Source organism: Sylvia atricapilla, chromosome 7, assembly GCF_009819655.1.
Source record: "Sylvia atricapilla isolate bSylAtr1 chromosome 7, bSylAtr1.pri, whole genome shotgun sequence".
In the NCBI taxonomy this organism is placed as follows: domain Eukaryota; kingdom Metazoa; phylum Chordata; class Aves; order Passeriformes; family Sylviidae; genus Sylvia; species Sylvia atricapilla.
This window is the reverse complement of record NC_089146.1, coordinates 8388804-8410900: the sequence shown is the minus strand read 5'-3', so window position 1 is coordinate 8410900 and position 22097 is coordinate 8388804. Positions and strand designations below refer to the sequence as shown.

Genomic DNA, 22097 nt, shown 5'->3' with positions numbered 1-22097 from the left:
CAGTGCTTGGAAAGAGGAGCTGGGGGACAGATCCTGTGCTGTGCCCCTGGCAGGTGCAGGGCAGAAAGTGCAGCCCCAGGGGACACAGAACAAAGGTGGCTGCTGGCCCTCTGCTCTGCATGGCTCTCGAGTGGGCTGCCGAGGCTCCTGACACACTCCTGACAGGCACAGGCTGCTCTGGTGGAAAGCAGGGCTCCCTGAGGTTCCCAGCTTTCCTGTCCCCAGATTTGGAGCTGGCATTAGGAGCTTCACTGCTTCCATCACCTCCTGCCCTCCCCATCAGGGCGCAGTCACCACAGGTAGCATCGTTTTGGTGTGAGGGTGACAAGCTGAGTGCTAACACTGGAAACTCACTGCTGACTGCCCTGGGAAATGCATTACCTGTATTTCTGTATTAATGTAGATTTTGCAGTCCATTTAACAAAAATTTTTAAGTGTCTTCCTTTTAAAGAGGTCTATTCCTTTCCTCTAAAAGGTATTTTATTATAATGGAACAGAGTCTTGGTCAAGTGGAACAGATATATTCAAACCACTGTATCCAAGGGAGTAAACTTCCCTCCCGAGAGAGGAAGATGTGGTTAGCTCCCCTACCTCTTCAGGATCAGATGAGCTGAAATCTTGACCACAAGGTCTTAGATATGGCCAAATTCTCCGTATTTGCAGGAGTCAGAAACTTTCAGAGATTGAGCAAAAATATATATACTGGCCCCATACACAGGCATTCATCACACACCCAGATGACATGAAGATGTTTTAATTACATTACCAAAAAATGTGCCGTGATTTCAGTGGGAATTCGTTCAAGTAAAGGTTTGAGTAGTGCACAGTGTGGAGCCCAGCCATTCCCTGGCTTGAGGAAAGGTGTAGTGATAGGCATGTGGTTCTGGAAGTAGCTTCAACTGGTCGTCTCATCCATCCTCCTCAGTCTGATGGGAGCAACTATAGTTAGACTGTGCCTTGCTCAGACCTCACATGGAGCAGTCTCAGAATCCTCTGAGCACACTGGCTTCATTTCAGCGCAGCCTGTTCCAGCCCACGGTAATTACTAGAACTTGGGGGGACAAAATCTCCTAATATCTAACTTAAATCTCCTTTGCTGTAGATTATGTCAATTATTTCTTGTCTCAGGAATAATGGATGTGGAGAACAATTGACTATACTTCTTTTTATAGCAGCCTTTTTTACATTCCTTTTCGTATCAGACGAGTAGTCTGCTTTTCAATCTTCCCTTTTCCAAAGCAAAAAAAATTTCCATTCCCCTAAGCTCCCCACAGAACTGTGTTTTCTAACTCTTGTCATCCTTGCAGCTCTCCCTTGGACTCTGCAAAGGTGGCTGTCCCTTCTTAAATGCTCTGCTGGAGCGTTTCTCTACATGAACCCAGAGCAGCATCAAGCAGAGTGGGATAAGAATGCCTTATAAATGTGTCAAAACGTGGGGGAATAAATAGGCATCGGACTAGCTGAAATACTGATTTATTTTTTTAAGCTCAGAATAAAACTGGAATTGAAGCTTCTAAATTTCTTCTGCATTGCACGTTTTCTCTGCCAGTTGTCCTGTTTTGACCTTTCCTGTCCCCAGGAGGTTTGTACTGGCAACTTCTATTGTATTATAACAATCTGGTCCTGGTTAATCAATGCACAAAGCTCTCGGTCTCTACTCAGCTACATGTCTGTGTTTCCTCCTCTAAATCATTCATGCTCTCTCTGTTTTGGTGTTCAGCCACCCCACTAGTAAAACTTTTGGGAAAATTGCTTACCCTCTCCATCAAAGGGTAATGTCTCGCATGTTTCTGCATCTTGTAGGTCTGAGTTTCTTCTCAGTAATTGTTCTTACTCTGCCTTGGATTTCAATTTTAAAAAGCCTTAACCTGATATTTAATCAGCATTGGCAGCAACAGACCATTCATGGGGTTTTATGTCCAGTGGGTAAATAGCTCATTCCCTTCATTGTTCATTAAAAGCAAATACAGTTTACACCCTTTGTCTCTCCCCTTAAAAAAAAACCCCAAAACCCCCAAACTTCACTGTATTGCCCACCAGTGAATATTTCATTATTTATTGCTTAACTGCTGTTTCACGCTAGGCATAAAGACGTCAGCTAGGATGGGGCTGCTGGAGGAGCAGTTATTAGTGGTGAGGGGCAGAAGCAGACCCCAGGCAGCTGTGGCAGTGCCATTTCTCACCCGGCGGCGCTCGGCGTCGTTAGCCACGACAGCAAACCTCTCAGCCGGCGTGGGGAGCCCTCACACCATGGAGCCCTTGGGATGGCTCCTCTGTGGCCCTGCGCCGTGCAGAGACACCATTTCCTGACTCGTTTCTGGGGCTCTGAAATGAGATCCACAGTCTGCGGACGCGACCTCTCGAAGGGAGCCCCGCGCTCGATCGTCCTCGTCGTATTTAACTGGGGTTTATAGTGTCCACTTGAGTCTACTGACACAGTGGGGGAGAAAATAGAGAATTAATCTTCTATCACATTCCCTTCTGTAGAGAAATTTCCTAATTAAACATAGCAGAAAATGACTTTAAAAGTAACAGGAGGAGGGGGGGGGGGGGAAATCCTTCCTCTATTGTGAGCATGGGCAGTATTAATTGAAAAATTGTGATTTATTCATGCAAAGCTTCTAACTGCGCCTCATGTCCACACTGATTTTGCTAACATGGAACTAGCTGTGCCCTTAACGAGGAGTTTTGTTAGGGAAATAGAAGAATGTATTATAATTACTGTTTTGCTTCTGGTCGGTTTGCTTCGGCTTTCCTGTTCATATTTATTGATGTTTCCGAATTTGAGAAAAATCCCTTGATAATCGCCTCTTCTCTAAGGTCTTCTCACCGTGACAGTTGTCACACACACTGAGAATTTTCCATTTTAATATTCCGCTCTATTAGCTGCTAAGAGCACAGATAAGATAACGAGAAATGAAAGTCCTTTTTTTAAGCATTTTTTGTTTTAAAATGACAACTTTAAATGTATTACTCTGTTTAGAAAGAAAAATCTGAGTTGGATGGCATGATGGGTAATGATATGTAAATGACCATTCATGCATGAAAATCAGGGCCACAGTTGAATGTATTAAGCAATGACTGATATAATCATTATTTTGGATTTTGCATCTGAAGAAGGGGGGGATTGCAGAGATCAAGTGAATTGCATATTTAAAGAAAACATTAATGTGCATGTAGAATAAGGACTATTTATGACATTTTTTGCATTAAATATTCTAGTGTTATGCTGTTCGGGCTTAAATAAGGTCAATATGCTGGGTTGATGCTTTTTATATTATGTCTGGCTCTCGCTTTGGCAGATCCTCCCTTTCCCTGTTCGTACAGGGTACCATCAGAGTGCCAAGTTTGTAATGTCAACTCCTTCCAGCTCCCTATAATGCATTTATCTACAAAAAGCTGCCTCTTGCTCACATGGGGGAGAAAAGCAGTTGCTTGCATTTTTTAAAAAATACATAAGAATTCACCATGGCTGTGGTGATGCCTTTGACATCCTGTGTTTACAGGCACTTGCCACGTCGGTGGGGTGGTGGGGGGAAGTTGGTGCTGCAGGTCTGCTGCAGCTCGGGGGGTTACTGCCCGGGAGGTGACAGTATAACTCATCCTTTGCTTCCCAGCCAGGGCTCTGCAGCTGCTCTGCTGCTTTTCAAAGTGCTGCTTTCATGAGGAGACTGAAATAAGGAGAGGATGACTTGAGAGGGGGATGTTTTCCTGTCTCATCTCGTTTTGTGCTACGAACTTTAAAGGAAAAAGAAAATTTCATTTTGGAATACGAAAAAAATAGGCACCTGTTATACAATATCTACATTAACAGATTCCTTATATCAAAGGCAGAAAATAGCTGTGGTACTAACTAAAATTAATGCATCTCGAGTTTGGAGAACACTGTGCTGAATGTCCATGATACATTCTCTGTCCCCTTCGGCAGTAGCATGTGATCAATTTTGCTACTCTGTCCTTACCTAATTATCGCTGTCGCTAATGAAGGGAAGTAGAGAAAAACATGTCTTAGTAGGTTAATAAGCCATCTGGAAAATTATATTAGCATGATCAATCCTTAATGATTATGGTTTCTCCTAATATTAGATCACCTGAAAGGTGTTTTTGGCAGAAATGTGAGGGGCAGTATGTATCATTTCGCAGCCGTTCTTCCAGGAGTGCTCAGTTGGTGTTTGGAGAGAAATTCCCTCTAACTTCGGCTCAGGAGTTTTGACTGCTCTCACAAACACTGATTTACTCACTGGAACTGGCTTATTTTATCATGCAAGGATCTGGAAGGACAGCAAGTATGGGGTATTTTCTGCCTTCCCTCCTTCCACAGATATTTGTGAGCAGGCGGTGTGCACGTTTTGTGTTGCTTTTCATAAGTTTTGGTGAATAATCTGTCAGTCTCAGGTCAGTGTGACCCACCTTCCAGCTGGCATTTCCCTCTTTCCTCTCTCCCTGATGATAACACATCATTTGCAATCTAGTAACTCGATCTAGTATCTGGCAGGATTTCTTTCATGTCTTTGGGTTTCTTTGTCTCTTCTTTAAGTACCCGTGTAGCCACTACTGCAGCATACTCAGGACATGTTTGTTTCAAGGAAAGCATTTCTCTTAGAGCTTGTCCAAAGAATTAAGGCAAATAGTAGAGGGTAACGATCCTCAAACATCAGTCTCATCAGACTCCTTTTTTTATTTTATTTATTTAAAGATTTTCCCCGAATTAAACTGAATCACAATCCTCCCTTTTAATTTGTTAATTACACTTCTGCAATGGTAATGCAATCAGTGAATATAGCTAAAGTGTTTGTGTGTGGGAATCAGTATTAATGAGAAAGAGCATATTTGCAAAGTGTGATATGGATCAGCTGTTTGCCTCGTGTCTGTCTGCTGTGGTAAGGCTGCTCTCGACTGGACCCAGCTCAGCCAAGGAAGCCCAGCTGCAGGAAAAAACAGGGATTTTTCCCTCCAAGTCATTCATTCCCTATAGTTCCTTTTACACTTCCCATACTCAGGGAATGTAGGGGCAGGGTGCACTGCTGTGTGGGGCAGGGGGAGTGCCCCCATTTTGGGCAGCAGAGCTCATAGAGAGCTCAGGCTCAGCAGCTGTGGTCCTCTGGCCAAAGCAGCAAGCCTTTGCTTGAAGTGACTTCACAGGTGACAAAACTCTGAGTGAGCTCATAAAGGTTAATCATGACTAAGTAAGAATGAAATCTGGCATTTTCCTGCTGGGCTTCCAATTTTCTGTATATGCAGTGTATTGAAGCTAAGTGAGATTAAATGTTTAAACCTTTCGTGCCATATGGCTCCCCCTATATCATAAACACGTCTGTAAAATTATACTCAGAAGGGCAACATTGTTCTGGTTGTAAGTGGATTCAAATCCATGCTTTCCTGCTGCTTCAAACTCAAGGCTGAGTATGAAGTGTCACGCTCAGTCTGTTTGTTCCTGCTAGTGGAGTTCTGAGAGGCTTTTTCTCCCAGTTCTGTAAATTCTGGGTGACAGCACAAAATTAGATCCCATGTTTATTAACAGGCTTGGTTCATGGAGGCTCCTGCTCCTAAATCCTGGCCACCCTTGCAGGAGTGGCTGTGCTACTCATTCATGAACTACCTTTCCTTTCTGCCTAGGCTATCAGCAGTGCTGCCAGTGTTTCTCATGGATTTTGTGCTGTGGACACAACTATTCCACTGCATGTACCATGGAGGGCCTTGAGCCACTACTCATGCACTGCCTCAACCTGCCCACTAATAATGGGAATAAAAAGGGAAAAACATGGCTTGCTTGAGTTTTATTTCCCATTTGTCCTGAAAGATTGTCTTCCTACCAAATATTTTCATGCAATTAACTGACGCCATATGTTTTCATGTTTGCTGAAGAGTAGGGTTATGTAAAAGATAGGATCTATGTGGCGTAAATATTGTATCTCCTCCAGCAAGACTTGTGGGCTTTGCAGCTGCCCTCATCCCAGCTTCTGGCAAGTTCTCAGGGTGCCAGCACTCCTGCAGCAGAGACCCAAGGACTGCCTACCTACAGCCTTGGGAGGCAGAAATGCCTTCACATGTGTCAGGAGGGATGTCTTAACAAAGCTCTGAGATGCAGTTTGGCTTTGTTTTTGGTTTTAAAGGGAGTTCTCACAGGGAAAGGAGCACACTCAGGGATGAGCCCTGGCTGCACAGCTCAGAGGATCAGATCAGTGGTGGCAATTGCAGATCGGGGGGTGCTCCTGCAGAAATACTGAATTCTGGGGTGGGCGCCGTGAAGGGGGATTGGGGATGCACTGGTGGAGGAAGAGGCAGCTGAGGATCTCTCACAGCTCTCAGCTGTGAGGTTACAGCCTGGCTGAACGTGGGCTGTGACTGTTGGTTTTGGCACCCCACTGAAGTGCTCCCTTCTGAGAACCTGCTACTGAAAATGAGCTGGGCACACACCTGCTTGGTGCTCCTGAGCCCCCAGGCAGCTCCAGCTCTCTGCTACCTGTGTGTAACCTGCATCAACACCACAGAAATCAAGGGAAAGGAGTATTACATGGAAGAGAAGTGGGGAGGGAGAAGAAAACTGTGTTCCTCTTGTTGAATCCAGTGATAGGTAGACCCGAGTCATTTTTATAGTGGATCCACTTTGCACACGGCTGATTATGTAGATGGGACATAAACTAAATCGGACTTTCACTTGCTCTGGCACTCCCTTCCATTGCCAGAGTGATTTTACAGCAGCTCTAGTGTAAATTAAAACTAGGACCAGTGTCTGCCATCCACATTTCAGGATTTAAAACCAGTCATTTCGCAAGATAATTGTGGTGCAGTCGAGACCAGGAGCAGCTTCCCAAAAATTGGTTAATACCCAGATTTGGGTTTCTTCACTGGCTTAAATGGAGTGGCATATTATCTTCTCTATAGTCTGCCTAAAAGATAGATTTGATGTCTGCAAGCAAAGACATGAAATTGCTATAGGCTTCCATTCTTATAGCCTGCCACCTATGTGATTTATGTGATAAGTGATCTCAGATGACCCTCCAAGGCACTGAACCATTAGAGAGTTATGTTGCACAGTGATAAGAAATCTTCAGAGATACCTAAATCTTCTTTTACCACTGGGAGTTTCATCTGTTCTGGAATAAAGAACATTTTTATGTATGATGTTGCTATCTTGCTAGCCATACTAATATTCAAAAGGATACACAGACTTAAATCAATAGCAAAGTGACAAAGATCTTAAAACTGAAGTAGTCACCAAGTGGATTCCAGACAGCTCTTTCAGGCTTTATCTTTGTTCCTTTCATTCTGTTTCTTGAAAGATGAGTAGCTGTAAGGGTTCACATTTAAGACTTCTGTTAATCTTTCCACCAGGTAGGAGGCTGGCAAAAGCACCCTTTCAGTGTGGAAAGTCACATCACCCGTTTGGGACTTGCTTATTTTAGGCTTTGTGAAACAATGGCTTTGAATATTTTTATTATTTTTTTTCCACTGAGTGTTAGTAAATTCGGTGATGCGGATTCATCTCTGCCTGGAATGAATGAAAATGCTCAGAACCTCAGGTGGGATTGTGAATTCTTGGCAGAGGTCAGGGAAAGCACAGATGGGTAATTTCTGTGGTTTATATCCAACTGTAACATCTTCTCCTACGGAAGAAGGATGCCTCGTATTCCTCTAGCTGAACCTACATCTCCTGCGGGATTTCTTGACAGGATTTATAAATGCAGCGTTGCAGCATGCACAGAGTCCATACATTCCATGTATGGAATTCCATCCTGGCCTACTGCACTTCTTTCTGGCACATAGGACCAGCCAGGCAGAAGCAGCTCAGGCTTGACTCTGCTTCGGGGTAACCTGTGATGGGCATTTTCTGACAAATAAGAAAAGCGTTAAGACATTGGGCACTTTCCTGGGCTGCAGCTTCCTACCTGCCTTGACACAGTGCTCAGGTTAATGATCTGTGTGGCCAGGCAAGGCAAACTGAGGGGGGAATCAGACATCATCTTCTCTTACCTCTCCTTGGTCCTGAAAAATCTCCCGGTCCTTGCAATTTGGGCTACAGTAATTTCCCTGCAGGCTCTTTAGGAGTGGCCTTGATTAGTGACCCGTGGCATTGCATCCTCCCAGGTGTGGCCGTGCCCACTAGGTGGTTTTGTTCATCCTGTTGTGCATATTGAAATACATAAAAGCAGGGACCGATGCCACCAAAGCTTTGGCAGCATCGCAGGCATGTTTTTACAAAAAGATGTATCTATTTCTTGAAAATTCTCCTCCAAGGAAGTGAGGTTTCTCTTTAAATTAATGCAAGGCAGAGATGAATAGTCCCCGTGTGCTATTTTGGCTTTTTTACTCAAAGCTGTTTTTGAGGGGAAGCTCTTGGCAAAATTAAATGAACCTACTCTTCCTCACGCTGGCAAATGCTGTCAGTGCTGGTCATTGTACACCTTCATAAATCTACAGTGCTGGCAGCCCAGAGACACCAGGCAAACGTCAGATTTTGTAGGGGGACCACACAACGGTGCAATAACCACAGCTGTTCCATGTCAGCATTCACAAGGCTTACAGTAGGGTTTTATTCAATGAGCCATTCCTTTTGTAACGCCATTAGAGATATTTGCTGGGAGAAACTGGCCTCAACTAATCGCATTTAATTTTTATCAAATGCACTGTGGGAGCTGCGTGAATATGCATGAGGCAGCAACCTGCAAGTGGTGTTTGTTTGGGATAAATACACTTTGGGTAAGAATTGAATCCGTTCCCTCCTGGCCACAGCTGTAGAGATGCAGACAAGTCTCTGCGGAGCTCTGTGGAGGGTCATGGCCTGGCTTCAGACACGAATGCTGCAGGAGACCTCCAAGTGCTCCTGCTGAAAGGAGAGAGCTGCAGGCATGCAGGGCAGAGGAGCAGCACCTTTCCTGCGAAACCATTCCCATCCCCTCCACTTTCAGCCACCGTAAGTGAGGTTTAGAGGGTGGGAATGCTGCCCAGGGCAGACCCTCGAGCCCCTGGGCTGGGTGACAGGTTCCCAAGGTGTTGAGCTGGGCCAAGCAAGGGGCAGGTGGGTTTGCGTGGACCCACACCTCTCCTCACAGCAGCACCTCCATCTGCAGGGCTGAAAGCTGCTCCAGGTGTTGGGGAAAGTGCCACTAGAAAACTGGGGGTGGTGGCCAAAGGAAAGAAGACCCAAGAGCATTTGAAGGCATGACAGGAAGCCAGACAGAGGGTAAAAAGTAAAGACAGAGCAGCAGTGCTTAGTAATAGTGTGAGGCAAGTTTTGTGCTAGTTATTCCCCAAACTCAGGGTACTCCCAGGCAGTTTCCTTCCACTGTGAGGCTCTGCATCCAGGGCGGGAGCACGACCTTTACTCACAAGGTGTGGGTGAGCTCAGCATGGGACTGTGCACAAGGGTGAGCTGCTCCAGAAGTGCTGCTTTCCTGTCTGACATCAACTCAGCATTGGACTGAAAAAATCACGAATCAGCCCTACAAAAGTAGTTTTTAAAAATTATAAACGTGGGAGTTCCTGGTGTTTGTTATACTCATGAGCATTTTCTCTGCTGTTCTAAAGCTTAGGCATACCTTTCAAAACAAATGTATACATGGAAGCCAAGATCCTTATACATCGAGATAATAATCCACTGGTTATGATTTAAAAAAAAAAAAAACAACAACAAAACCAAACAAGCTGAGAATCACAGTATAAATACAAGAACTGAAAAACACTGCAAATTGAGTCTGACTGGCATCAAAGCAGTGCCAGGCTCTATCTACATGGTCTTTAGCAATAAGATAAGTGCAGATTTTATCAGCAATCTGAGCTGGCTGGGTGCATCTAGTTCCTCCTGAAAAACCCTGCTAGGTATTTACATCATGCCAAAGTCATCCCATTAACCTTTTCCAGCACTCGGCTGAGAATGGCAACACAGAGGTATCCAAGGATGGGACCTGAGGCAGTATGAACCCTGAGGAAGGGGGTCTGATTTCCCAGGCAGCCAGCTCAGGTGTGGCACAGCTCCAGTGCTGTCTAAATCACCTGTCCATCACCTTTAAATCACCTTGAAACCACCCAGAGAGCGTTTCAAGGACTCACCTGTGGTGCTATGGGGAGACCATCGAAGGCACGTTGGGGTGAAGCAGAATATTTCAGGTCTCCTTAAGAAGTTCTTAAGTTGGTTCCTGAGCTGGGCACAGGCACTTGTTTTCCCCTGCAATAAGTAATTTCCCCAGAGTGTTTATGGGTGTGAGGGAGGGCAAATTTGTATTTATTGAGATGGAGCCAGCTGGCAGGAGTAAAGCAGAGCAAGGCACACCAGAGTTTGAATTTATTACCAATACCGTAGGCCATTTTCCTTTCATTCTGACGGTAATGCCGTTCTGAGCCTCTGCCAGACTTTGAGGGCAGAGTCGTTGGCGAGTTGACCCCCTGCTTTGCACCCTTCATTTTTCTCACTTTGCAGGTTTTGACTGAGCTAATGCTTTCAGGAAAAAAGGCTTATTGATTAGAGTGAAGTCGCTTGCAGCATCTGGGCTTTTATTGGTGCAGTTTGTGAGGTATTGTTGGCCCTCTGGTAGTGCAGGTAGCGCTTGTTCTCACACATTTAGTAAATTCTGCTGGCTTCTCTGCCCTGCTTGCTTGGAGCTTTCTCACTTTATCCACTCACCTCCTCACCTGCCCAGAGCACTCCTGTTAGGACTGAAGCTCTCAGCTGGTCTGAAGAGCATCCTTCTCCACTACATTTTAATTGGCACGCTGTCTTTCATCCCGGAATACAAAAATGGCCATCAGCTCTCATCTCCGTGTGATTTTTGTTATTACCTAGATTTACAGCTGAAAACAAGCATGTATCCTGTTAGGATGAGCTAGAGCAAGCCTTTTTTTGAAGTTTTCCTTTCAACAATAGCAAAGATATCCCACCATGAGGAGTCAAGTCAGAATCAGGGGTTGTGATGAGCACGTGTCTGATCACATCGATCAAAGGAAGACTACATAAGAGTAGTCATAATTCATAATTCATTATAGTCATATTTTGTATATTCAAGCTTCTGGTGATGTTTCATATTGTTTCTTTGTTGTGTTCTACAGTGTAGTTGAAATGCATTGAATGAGGATTGTTATAATAGTCCTAAAAAGCTATGAGAACACTGAGTTTTCTTGGGTTTGCTCTGTTATCTTCAGGGATGTGTTAGCAAAGAGATTCAGAGATCTGTGTCTAGCCAGTGTTGCCACCTGATTGTCTCTCGCCAGCTGCTCTTCCCACCCCTGTTTACTCCTCACAGTATGGTCAACACTGTGGTCACAGTATGGTCTGTGATCAAGATTCTGTGCGTAATCCTAACTGCTCTTCTGGAAATTGCAAGGAATTTATTACCATCCTGGCTTTGCCACTCATCGAGCACCTTGGGAAGACACTGAGCGAGGGTTATTCAGATTTTTTTATAGAGATTTTGATGTCTGTGTTTTAAAACCTCTAAACTACCGATTCAGCTCCTAATAGAGCAGGAGTCTGGGAAGCCGTGTGGGTGAAGTCCCAGCATGATTTTTGGGGGTTGTAGCACCTACAGAAGACTTGATTCAAAGAGATAAGTATAAAGAGAAACTAGAGATGTCTGCAGTGGGAGTGGGCAGGTTTTGGGCTTTTAGCTTTCTCCTGATGTTGCAGGAAATAAGCACAGGGTCAGACCAATCTACTGATGATACTTTCAATCTGGTGTTTTTCAGCTAGGGAGACAGAGTAAAATGCCTCAGAAATGGTTTCTTTCTTGTGGGACCTGCAAACAATACAGACATTCTTGAAATCACAGCTATCTGAGCACTGTGAGAATGCCAGAGAAGGACCAAATGATTAAAGCAGGAGCTGTTGTGGTTACCACAGTCCATTGACTCTGTAAATTGTGTGTAGTGCCTTCACAGCTGAGAATTTATATTGCTTAGGAGACTGACGTTGTCTCTGAAGTGACTTTCAGATAATGTTAGTGACCTTCTAACCCTTGTTAGCACATTTCTTTGGACTCTCAAAGTTGACAGTCTTGCTAATACAAATAGGAATTTGCAGCTTAACATTTCTCCGTTGTGTGAGTAGTAAGTGGTGGGCTTCAGTGATTTGCCTCCCTGGAGCCCTACCATGTTTCTGCAGGGGCCTTGGTGTTCAAACCTCAATAGGTGCTAATATGAAAACTACCTAACATGCATGAGAAGAAGACTCCTCCTCTGTTTTGAAGGAGGAATCCAGAAACTAGATTATTTTTTGCTAACAGTTTTTTCCAGTTGGGTTAGAAAATAAGTGCAAATCAGCAAGTGCAGTGAGGGGAAAAAAGGAAAAAGAGTCACCTTAGAAAATAAGCATCCACTAGTCCTCAAGCTAGAAAGCAGCGGGAAATATTGGGAAAATAACTCGTTGTAAGATGTCTGATTTATCAAAGCACTTATCTGCACAGCATGGAGAAAACAAGCCCTGTGTGTGTCAGCTCTGGGTGCGGGTGCATATGCCAGTGGGTATGTTTGTGTAGGGAGGGAAAACACACCTCTAGGAAATGTAAAGAATAATGTTATCTGCCTTACTGACAACCGAAAGAGCATAAACAGGAGATAAACAGCTGTCTTTTTTAGTGAGGACTGCTGCACATTTGCACATTTAATGACAACGTGCACATTGACTACGGAAAGCTGGTCACAGGGCTTATCCAGGAAAATAGGAAGGGGTGGCCTGTTGTTTTCAAGTAGAAATTGAGCACTGCAGTGTGCTGTAGAGTGGATGATCTTCTCCAAATCAGTTACTTCTCTTCAACATGCTCAGTCTTCCAAATGCCTTCTTTAGTGGTTTGAGTAGCTATTTCACTTGTTCTGTGATGTAGAACCGTGTGGGATCCCCGGCCAGGCGACACGTGCTGGGCAGTGATGAATAGAAACATTACAGGGAGGAAAAAAGCAGGGCATATGTTTTAAATTAAAAGGAAATGCAAGGGAAGCGATTTGCAGAATAACAAAATAAAGAAATTAAAGCTCCATTCCATAAAGTATCTGTTCTCACCCTCCTGAACTGGAGCAATTGTCACGTTTCTGATAGGTGAGGAATGCTTGGCTGTTTTCAGAAGTCGTCTGCCTACGGGTCCCATAGTCACTCCTTATGTGTCCTGCCTGATACCTTAACCACTGGAAATCCTCTGCCACGACTGGCTGTCAAAGTTACCTCCTCAGTAAAAGAGATTTCTATATTTAAAATGTAAATGGAACATTGCAGGCCTGGGTGCAGCTGCAGGGGGATGGGGAGGATCATGAGCCTCGTGATGCTGTGGGGCTGGAATCACACAGGCAGCACGTGGAGATGCTAATGGTGTGAGGATGTGGCACTTGGACTCCTTGTCCACCCTCGTACCTTGGCTTTTATAACGTGTGAGCCTACAGAGGTTCTCAGTCGTTGGAGGGAACAGGAAAACCACAGCTCAGACCCTCCCTGTAAAGCCTGACAATGCAGTAGAACAAAAATCCAGAGTGTGTTTTTCCTGGTTTCCACTTTGGTTTTTTGTACATGAATTTTATGGATATAAAGCTGAGCAAGTTTGAACAAATAGACCAAAACTTCCCTTTTTTTTTTCCCCTTTTGGTATAATCAGATAATGAGAATGCTTTTCACAGGTGAATTTTTTTCAGTTTAATATAGTCAAAATTCAAGCATGACTGATAAGAAATTAATGCAGCATAGTCCATACCTAAAAATACCAGCACTTCCTTTTGACTATATTAAGGCTCAGGAAAAAAGCATTTTAGATAAGTCATCTACCTTTGGCATTTCTGTGATTTCTATCAGTGTAGTATCTAAGCATATCACAATATTTTAATATACTTGTTTCCACAAGTATATTAAATTCCCACATTCTCCGTTGGGAGGAAATGATATTATTCCTGTTATCACATAGTGGGGAGCATGGCAGAGATTACATAACTTGCCCAGGATAGGAGGAAGCAAGTTCATTGAAAAAGAGGCATTGGAGTCACACTTGCTCTTCTAGGGGCAAAAGCCTTTTCTCCTCAAACAGCTTTGTGAAAGCCTGGGATTCTCATCCCTTTTTGGATAAATAACCAAAGCAGCTGATTTAAAGTCAGAGAGCTCTGGCACAAGAGGCCCTGGTAACAACCTGGATGTACATCAGGTGGATGATTTGTCCGGTGGATGTCACTGGGGCTGCCAACACACTCCAGAGTGTCCACCAGCTTTGGTGGGTCACACCCAGGTGTGCAGAAGCCTGCACCACGGGGCTGACTCCCAGTGCAAGAGAGATGACACTGCAGAGGCTGTTTGTGCAGATAGCAACATCAGTCAGAGCTGATTGATGCTTAAAGTCTGCGTTGGTTTAATAACTCTGCAACTGGCAGAAGGATATCGCTAGGTGCAGCATCTTGCTGGAGAGAGGCGTCTTTCAAAAGATATCAAAGGTTGTTTATACACTTCAGTAGAAACACAGATAACGTTTCTTTTGGATCTTTTAACAAACCTTCTTCTTGGTGCCTACCTTAGTGGTCTCTTTTTGTCTTTTCGTGCTCAGCCATCAGTGTTTTTTCGCAGTCCTCTTACGCCCGTATTTTTATTTTCCCTTTAGTCCCTTTTTGTTTTTGACTTAGGGGCCAGGTACAAACCTTACACAATTGCAGACATCAGCATTGACTTTCCCCTGGTTTCAAATTTAACCTATGCTGGAGATTGTCCTCTCCTCTGGACAGCACTAAATCTTCCCTGCCAGAGATAACTAGTCCTTGGGGCTCATAGCTGTGCTTCCACAGAGAAAAATGTTTTGCCTTTGGAGTGGACTAGATTGCACCACACGGCAGGTAATTTCAAAACATTCTGGAGGAAAGCATCCCCTTGGGGCCATCTCAAGGCCTGCACGGGTAAAGGACACGAGGCAGCTTGTGATGCTATCGATGCCCCTCCATTATTTTCCCAGGGAACAAAGCAGTGAGGCTCAGCGGGGACACGACCTTCCTGGGCTGCAGATTGAAGGGGTCGTTGTTTAAGGGGAGAGGGGAAAGGAAGGGTTTTTCTCTGGTTTTCCTTTTAGCTCTGCAGTGGAGGGGATTTATCACAGGCCAGCATGGAAGTCTCTGTGTTGGCCCGCTCAGGAGCTCTGTTGGCTTTGTGAGCACCGCATTAAGCTGATGCAGCGAATAGATTTTTCTAGAGAGAGAGAAGTGCTTTGCTACAGTGCTGTCTTTACTAATGTATATTCTTCTGCTTTCCATCAAACAGTCAATGAAGGCTCAGGTGAAACCAATCAAAAAGAGACATCGACCTGTGACATTTGCCAGTTTGGGGCAGAGTGCGACGAAGATGCAGAGGATGTTTGGTACAGTAATTTGCTCTCTACTCCTCTATTTTAATGAATGTTGTATTATTTAAAGGTGCTGTGGTTTGGAAAGCATTACAAATGTTAGATACTCATTTTTTTTCACCCAGAGATCCATCTCAAAGTGACTGAGGTGGTTATTACTCTGAAAAAAAATGTGTAAAACACTCTGGTTTATAATTATGGAACATGCACAATTTAGACCAAGTTTAGAAACACAGTTACCCATTTTGTTGCCATTTTAACTTATGTTATTCCATCTGGGGTTTTACAGCTTCATACTTCAGTAAAAATAGAATTGGGAAAAATAATTGACCTGAAGCTTTTCCAGTTAAAAAGTATCATTAGTATTATCATCATGTTAATCCATGTGTGGCATTAGAAAGGCTGGGAAATCTGTCTCCCTTTTTCCTAGTTTGCTGGAGTTGAAAACCTTGCCCTCAATTGCTTGAAAAAAATGAGAGTGTACATTTAGACATTTTCTCAATGGAAATGGTTTTAATTTTTATTTTTTAAAAGGGATTTCAAGAATATTCAGATTTTCTTATTTTAAACCTTAATTACATAAGCTGAAGGGAAATAATTCTGTCTACTCAGACTTTAATTTTTCATGTTGCCTAGGATGTATGCAAACTTCTGTTAAGCCAACTGTGAGCTAATCATTTCACTGTGATTTTGGAACAGCCAATAGATCAAAAAGGTCACTATTCACAGAGCTATATTTCTAACAGTGCCCTAATGCCATGCCTCATGTTTCTCTCCAAGTAACTAAAAACAGATTTAGAGAGACAACAAAATAACCATGCAAATATCAGAGCTGTTGTCTGGATGGTGCTTCTGGAGCTGTGGGCTAAAGAATGGATGTGCAAACGGGGCAGTGAGGTGTCAGTAAAACAGTGAGCTCTAGTGTGGAGAATTAGAATGGAGCAGAGAGGAGTCAATAAATGAATGGTGAACATGACAGCTGGGCCCAGTGTTGGGCACCTGACCCCACCCAAGCAAGGCATCCATGCAGCCTTGGCCGGGCATGAAATTAGGAACAGTTCTGCTGTTGGATAAAGAAGTTCAGGAATATGGTTATGGTTATCCAGTTGTACTCATTTTAGTTTTGTCTTGACAGTAATCAGTAATCTCCAGTTCTAGTCCTTAAAAAAACCCCCAAGCAGACCAACCACTGAGTCCTTGCTCTGCCTTCAGTCATCAAAGGAGATCGTGGTGGTGAAAAACAGGAGCAAGGTGCATCATGGTTATAGGTTTCAGTAATGTATTGAAATCTCTGAGTAAGAAATTGCCTAATGTTGACTTTGCTTAAGAAAATTACCCCGGGTGTTGTGATTTTCATTGTCTCCTTGACTGGTTGTCCTTGAGAGCTTTGGTGGCTCAGTGTAGAAACAAAACCATGGTGAAATTAATATATCAAAATTCACAGTCTAGTGCTCATGTTTTCATAATTAAGTGCACTTCCAAATTGGAAGGCAGGAGAAGAGAGGGGCAAGGAATAAAATTAGCTACAAGATAACATTATTAATCATAAGCACTGAGCAGCAGTGTTTATTTTTTTCCAGAAATAGCTTGGTAAAACTGCCTGATCCAACTTACCCCAGTGTTCCCACTGCAGCTTTTGCACAATCTAATTCCTCCCTTTTGAAACAACTTGGCTTTTACAGAGCAGCATAATGATGGCAGGAGCTGAGGTGCTCAGTCTTTATTGACAGGGGAAGGTGCTTCTAGGGGCAGGAAGCAGGAAAGGACTGGCACTGGGAAGATGCTCCCAGACAAACTGTTAGGAGGCTGGGAAGCCAATTCCCATCTGAAAACCCAAACCCCGTGTAAAGCCTGGGGAAAGGTCTGCTTTGAAATAAGCAACTTCATATGCCATAAGAAAGCTCTATTTTCTTGTCCTTGCCCCCAGTTAGTCTTGGATAAGCATCTTCCTAAACAATGAGCCTCCTGGCTGTCAGCTTTCCATTATTTTTATTTTTAGAATAAAAGTGCACTGTGTATGGAGGTTGTAGATCCCTCTTTCAAATATCCGTTAGTTGAATTTTCATGTTTGGCACCAGAGGCACATATTGCCTTCACTCCCCTTGCCAAGAAATGCCAATTTATTATTTGTTCGCTATTTTTGTGTGGATCAAGTATCAGATGTAAGCAGGGCTCCTTTAGCTCTCTCACCTGACTGATGAGGTTTGTAAAATGCAAACAGGGTCAGCAGTTCCTGGTGGTCCTGGCACCTGTTATTAAAGGATGTCAATCCCAGCACCAGCAGCGAATCCCTGTCAGCAAGGAACAGTTTGAGGGTGCAGGGTCAGTTCCTGATCCGCTCCAGGTGAGAGGATGCAGGCTGGTAGCAGAGGCAGACTTCAGAGAGCTGGAGATGCCAGGCTGGCTGTCCGCCTGCTATTTCTAGGGTGCCAGAGTGGATCAGAAAGGAGAGCACAGGTGTGAAAGCAGATGTGGTTGGGCTGCCGATGATTTGAAGTGACAATTGACATTCTTCTGCATTGTCACAGTCTGTATCTTGCAGACCGTTATCTCTGGTTTAACTCTTTAACTTTTTTTTTTTTTTTTTTTTTTTTTTTTTTTTTTTTTTTTTTTAATTCATTGCCACTCGTCACTCATCTAAATTGTGCTATTGTACAGTGCCATCATTATTTTTAAATCTTTTTATTTGCGTAAAACCAATCTATTAATGGCTAGACTCCTGGGATTCTAATGGGGGGTTGGCACACAGATTACTTGAAGGGGTAAGATTTGTGTGAACATTTTCTGAAAAGTACAGAGAAAAGACAGGAAAGAAACCTCTGTAATAACAGGTTTTCCATGGCATGCAGGAGCACACATGTGTTATTATCCTATTCTGCAGTCAAGTATCATGAGAGTGAATGCAATTTGGCATTCCATTAGTGAATCTCTTTCTCTAAGTTAAAAACAAAGACTGTTCACTTGAAAGTCTTTAACATCTTGCTGCTTTAATATGTGAAAGCTTCTTGTCACTAAGCGGATCGCGTATTACTGGCATTATTCCCACCTTTAATGCATTTTGCACCAGTGGGCTTCATGAATATTTAAAGCAGGGCAGTGGCTACGCTCTTTAGCACCGGGTTGCAATCTACTGGTAAATCAGACATTTGGTGTTGCTTGCTTTGGGTTTTATTTCTGAGCTGGCTAAGGAATAATTGATTTTGTAAGACAGGGCTACTCAACATAACACCCCGAGAGATATCCTTAAAAGGAATTAAGAATGAAGCGTAACGTTTTGAACCGTGGTGTATTGCTCAGATCTTCCAAAAGGCATCGGTGAAACACTCGGTGTCCATAAACAGTGCTCACCAAATGGAGTGCCTGCACTCTGCTGGAGTGGCTTAGTGTCAGTGCAGAACCTCATCAGAAACCTGGGCTCCAGCATTCATCTCCTTCCTAAGGGCCACTGAGGAAATAAGAGCACTCCCTACACTGGACAAGCCATGGTTCGTATAAATACTGGGCAGCTGCCTCAGAGGTCCAATATGTCCAAAGTGGAAGGAGATAAATAATAAGAAAGATCCTTTGGTTGAATTTCCAGTTGGAAAGTGCTGACAGTAGAGAGGACAGGAGTGTTTTCTTAAAACAAGATTAAAGCCTGCAAACCTCCGACTTGCAGAGTTAATCAAAATCAAAATGATGAATTGGGGTTAAATATGCATGCTTTCCCTGTGAATTCCACTATCAGCAGGTCAGCCAGCAGCAGTGTGGAGGTGCAGCACTGCCCACAGTAAGATGCAGGTTGCTAGTGGAGGGCAGACACACAGCAGTGTGTGGTGTGCTCAGGGAGAGTTCCCCTACAGCCTGGCAGTGTCCAAGGAGGTGAGGAGGCCTCCTCCAGACTGCTCCTCTGCCTGCCCCTCCCTGCTGGAGGCTGCAGGTGGAGGAGAAAGGCAGCATTCTCTGGAGGGTTAGGAGATGCCTGACCCTGAAACGGGCCACTCGAGGGTTTGTACCAGTGATAAAAAGGTGCCTAAATGTCCCTGCTGCTTCCTGCAACGTGGTCCCACTCACCCCAAGGTGACTCTCCTTGGCTGGGAGTGGTGTATCATGCTCTGCAATAGTCACTGTGCTCCTGGTAGGAAACTTTCTCTACTCCTGAGAAGCCTAGCCCACAGTGGAGGAGCCTTTCCCATTCCTTGCAAGTGGACAGGGATCCCACTGGGCAGGTTCAGCTCAGGAGGAGATGCTGAAGCCATTCTTCAAGGGTCACTGATGACGCCAAGCTGGGAGCTTGGAGGGAGGCAGCCAGGGCTAGGGGAAGGAGCTGGGCTTATTCAGTGGGGCAGGAAGGAGGGCTGGTCCCGGGGGGCTGGCTGGCATTCCCGAGTGGCATTCCCGGGTGAGGCGGTGACACCGCACACAATTACAGCAGAGCTCTGTGTCCTGTGCCTCTGTCCACACAGCTGGGACAATAAACTCCACTCTACCCACAGCAGACAGGCACATACACAAAAGGTATTACAACGATAAACTCTTTCAGTCCCTCATTTCGTGTTTTACTGCTGGTCACTGGTACACTGAGTTGGGGAAATGCTCCTGTAAGGCAAGCGAACAGTCAGAAGCATGTGAGGAGGGTGAAGCCACATTCTCATGCAAATAAGTGGCTCTGTACATGGGAGATATCTGTGCAAATCATGCAGCTGCCATCTGCAGCGACCCCTGCAATCAATACTGCCCCAGCAATCAATATTTATCTTTATTATGGTATGGAAAGAAAACACATGAAAGAAACTAATGATTTTGCCAGCTCCTCTATCCACGCAGCAATTAGGTCAGTCAGCTTTGGGTCCCTTCCCCCTTCCATCAGTTGCTCTCAAGCAGAGCATTTGCAAACAAGATGCTGTGCTGCTATAAAGTACTAAAAGGTAGTTTGAAGTCTCACATACATTACACGGGTATTGGCTGCTTCGTGTTCAGCAGTGTGTATAATAACTATGTGTGACCTACTTGTTCCAGATGCAGAAACAATGAGCTGCTTTAACATCTGCAGTGTCCCAGGTGTTATACAGTAGATATAGTGCCTTTTTACCTGCTGCTTTTCACTCCCTTCTAGTGAAAAAGTTGACCTTTGTTTATAGCTAGACATAACACCTGCACATACATGTTGGACTTGTGCTCAGATAAGCACAGGAATGGAATCAGATCATTAAAAATACACAATTCTGGGAAAAAAAACCCTTAAATCTCTGCTTAACTTGAGATCATACCTGAGGCAGGAAGTGAAGCTGCTGCTGCATAAATCTTCACATGGAGCTTAGTAGTCATGTCTAATAGGAGTCCAGGCAAGGGTTTGCAGAGGGGAAGTAAAGGCACTGGAGCACAATCCCTGCATTGCACAGTGGCAGATGACCAAGCAGGTCACACCCTCTCACACCCCTGTCACTTACCTTATCCCCAGCCTGATAGCAGAGCTACCCTCCAGTGCCTGCCCAGAAATTAGCCCGCTTCTGTCTCTGTAACCTGTGAATGTTTCATTATGCATGTTCTGTGGTTAAAAAGGTCCTGAAATAAAAGGAAAGCAGCTGACTTCCAGAGAAACTGTCGAGATGCCATGTTGAGATAAGTGTAGAGACACTGTTCAGTGGGTTAAGAGTCAGCAATACTGGAAAAAAATGTAGCCTAAGCAACTAGAAATTAGTCAATGAAGCATTTGCAATGAAAGGCAAAACATGAGGGATGTTAGAAAAAACAAGATGATGCCTACCCGTCTGTATGTTATGTTTTAATTAAAAGCCTGCTCTGAAAAAGGGCCAGGTTGGAGGCTTTTTTAGGAGGCTGGTTAGTTATCCTGCTGCCTGGAATATGAGAGCTGAAGAGAGAACCCAGCCATGTTTCTTCATTGCAGACTTGGGAGAAAAAATTCTGCATGAACAGACAGGAAAGTGGGAAAACTAGCAAAATTCAAAATTGTAGCTTGAATTGCTGTCCGCAGCACAAACTAGAACAACATTTCAGCTTAGGTGAAATATTTGGCTTGTTAGAAACTGGGGTCTAGACATCATGTTAGGGTCAGAAAATAAGGTCCCCAGGTAAGCTCTGCATGAGTGGCATGGCTCCTGTCAGGTTTCTCTCTGGCAGGCTGCTGAGATGTTGTAGGACTCTTTCAGGGGGCAGTTTCAATCTAAACTAGCCCAGGTGTAAATGTGACTTTGTACCCAACCATAAACAGGCAAAGATCCCCACAGACTTCAAAAAGACTCTAAATCATGCCAAAAACAGGTGGTTTTGCTCTTTCTTAGAAGGAGTCGGCAGAAGGAGCCAGAAAAGGTGTGGAAAAAGCAGTTGGCTTTATCTTCAGCAGCTCCAAGAATAGCTTATGGTCCAGTTCTCCAGAGGAGGATGAGGGAATGAGCACCTTATGTTTCTAAACTGCCTGCACTACTAGTGGCCTGGGGAGAAAGTTAATGCTTGGGAAAATGATGGCTTGTTTGGCCATCTGGTGAAATTGCTTTACTCCACATATATATTACTTGGGCTTAGTTAAAACCAGCCATTTTTCCCAGTCAGGTGAGTTTCACAGAATCACTTTACCATCTCTGCATCCTTCATCCTGTGCCAAAATAGCCTATTTAATTTTGAAGTGAGACTGATTCCCAACTCCTTTAGGATGATGGTTGGGAGAATTTGACCTTTCTATCCGTTGAGTCAACACAATCCTTCAGAGGCTTATGTTCATTTGAGTAAGTTCTGCCTTTCCAGATTCTCAGGATTTATTTTCTTAATAACATTCTTAAAAAAAACCCCAACAACTTGTTTTAACATAAGCCAAGA

The 22097-nt window shown here is 44.1% G+C and overlaps 1 protein-coding gene across 1 annotated transcript in view; it reads left to right on the top strand.

The window, feature by feature from the left end:
• TMEFF2 (transmembrane protein with EGF like and two follistatin like domains 2) overlaps positions 1–22097 on the top strand; it is a 125711-nt gene that overhangs the window by 57474 nt on the left and 46140 nt on the right. Inside the window, exon 5 of the mRNA XM_066322550.1 lies at positions 15203–15299. Within this exon, the coding sequence (XP_066178647.1) occupies positions 15203–15299 (97 nt within the window). The remainder of the gene's footprint in view (positions 1–15202; positions 15300–22097) is intronic.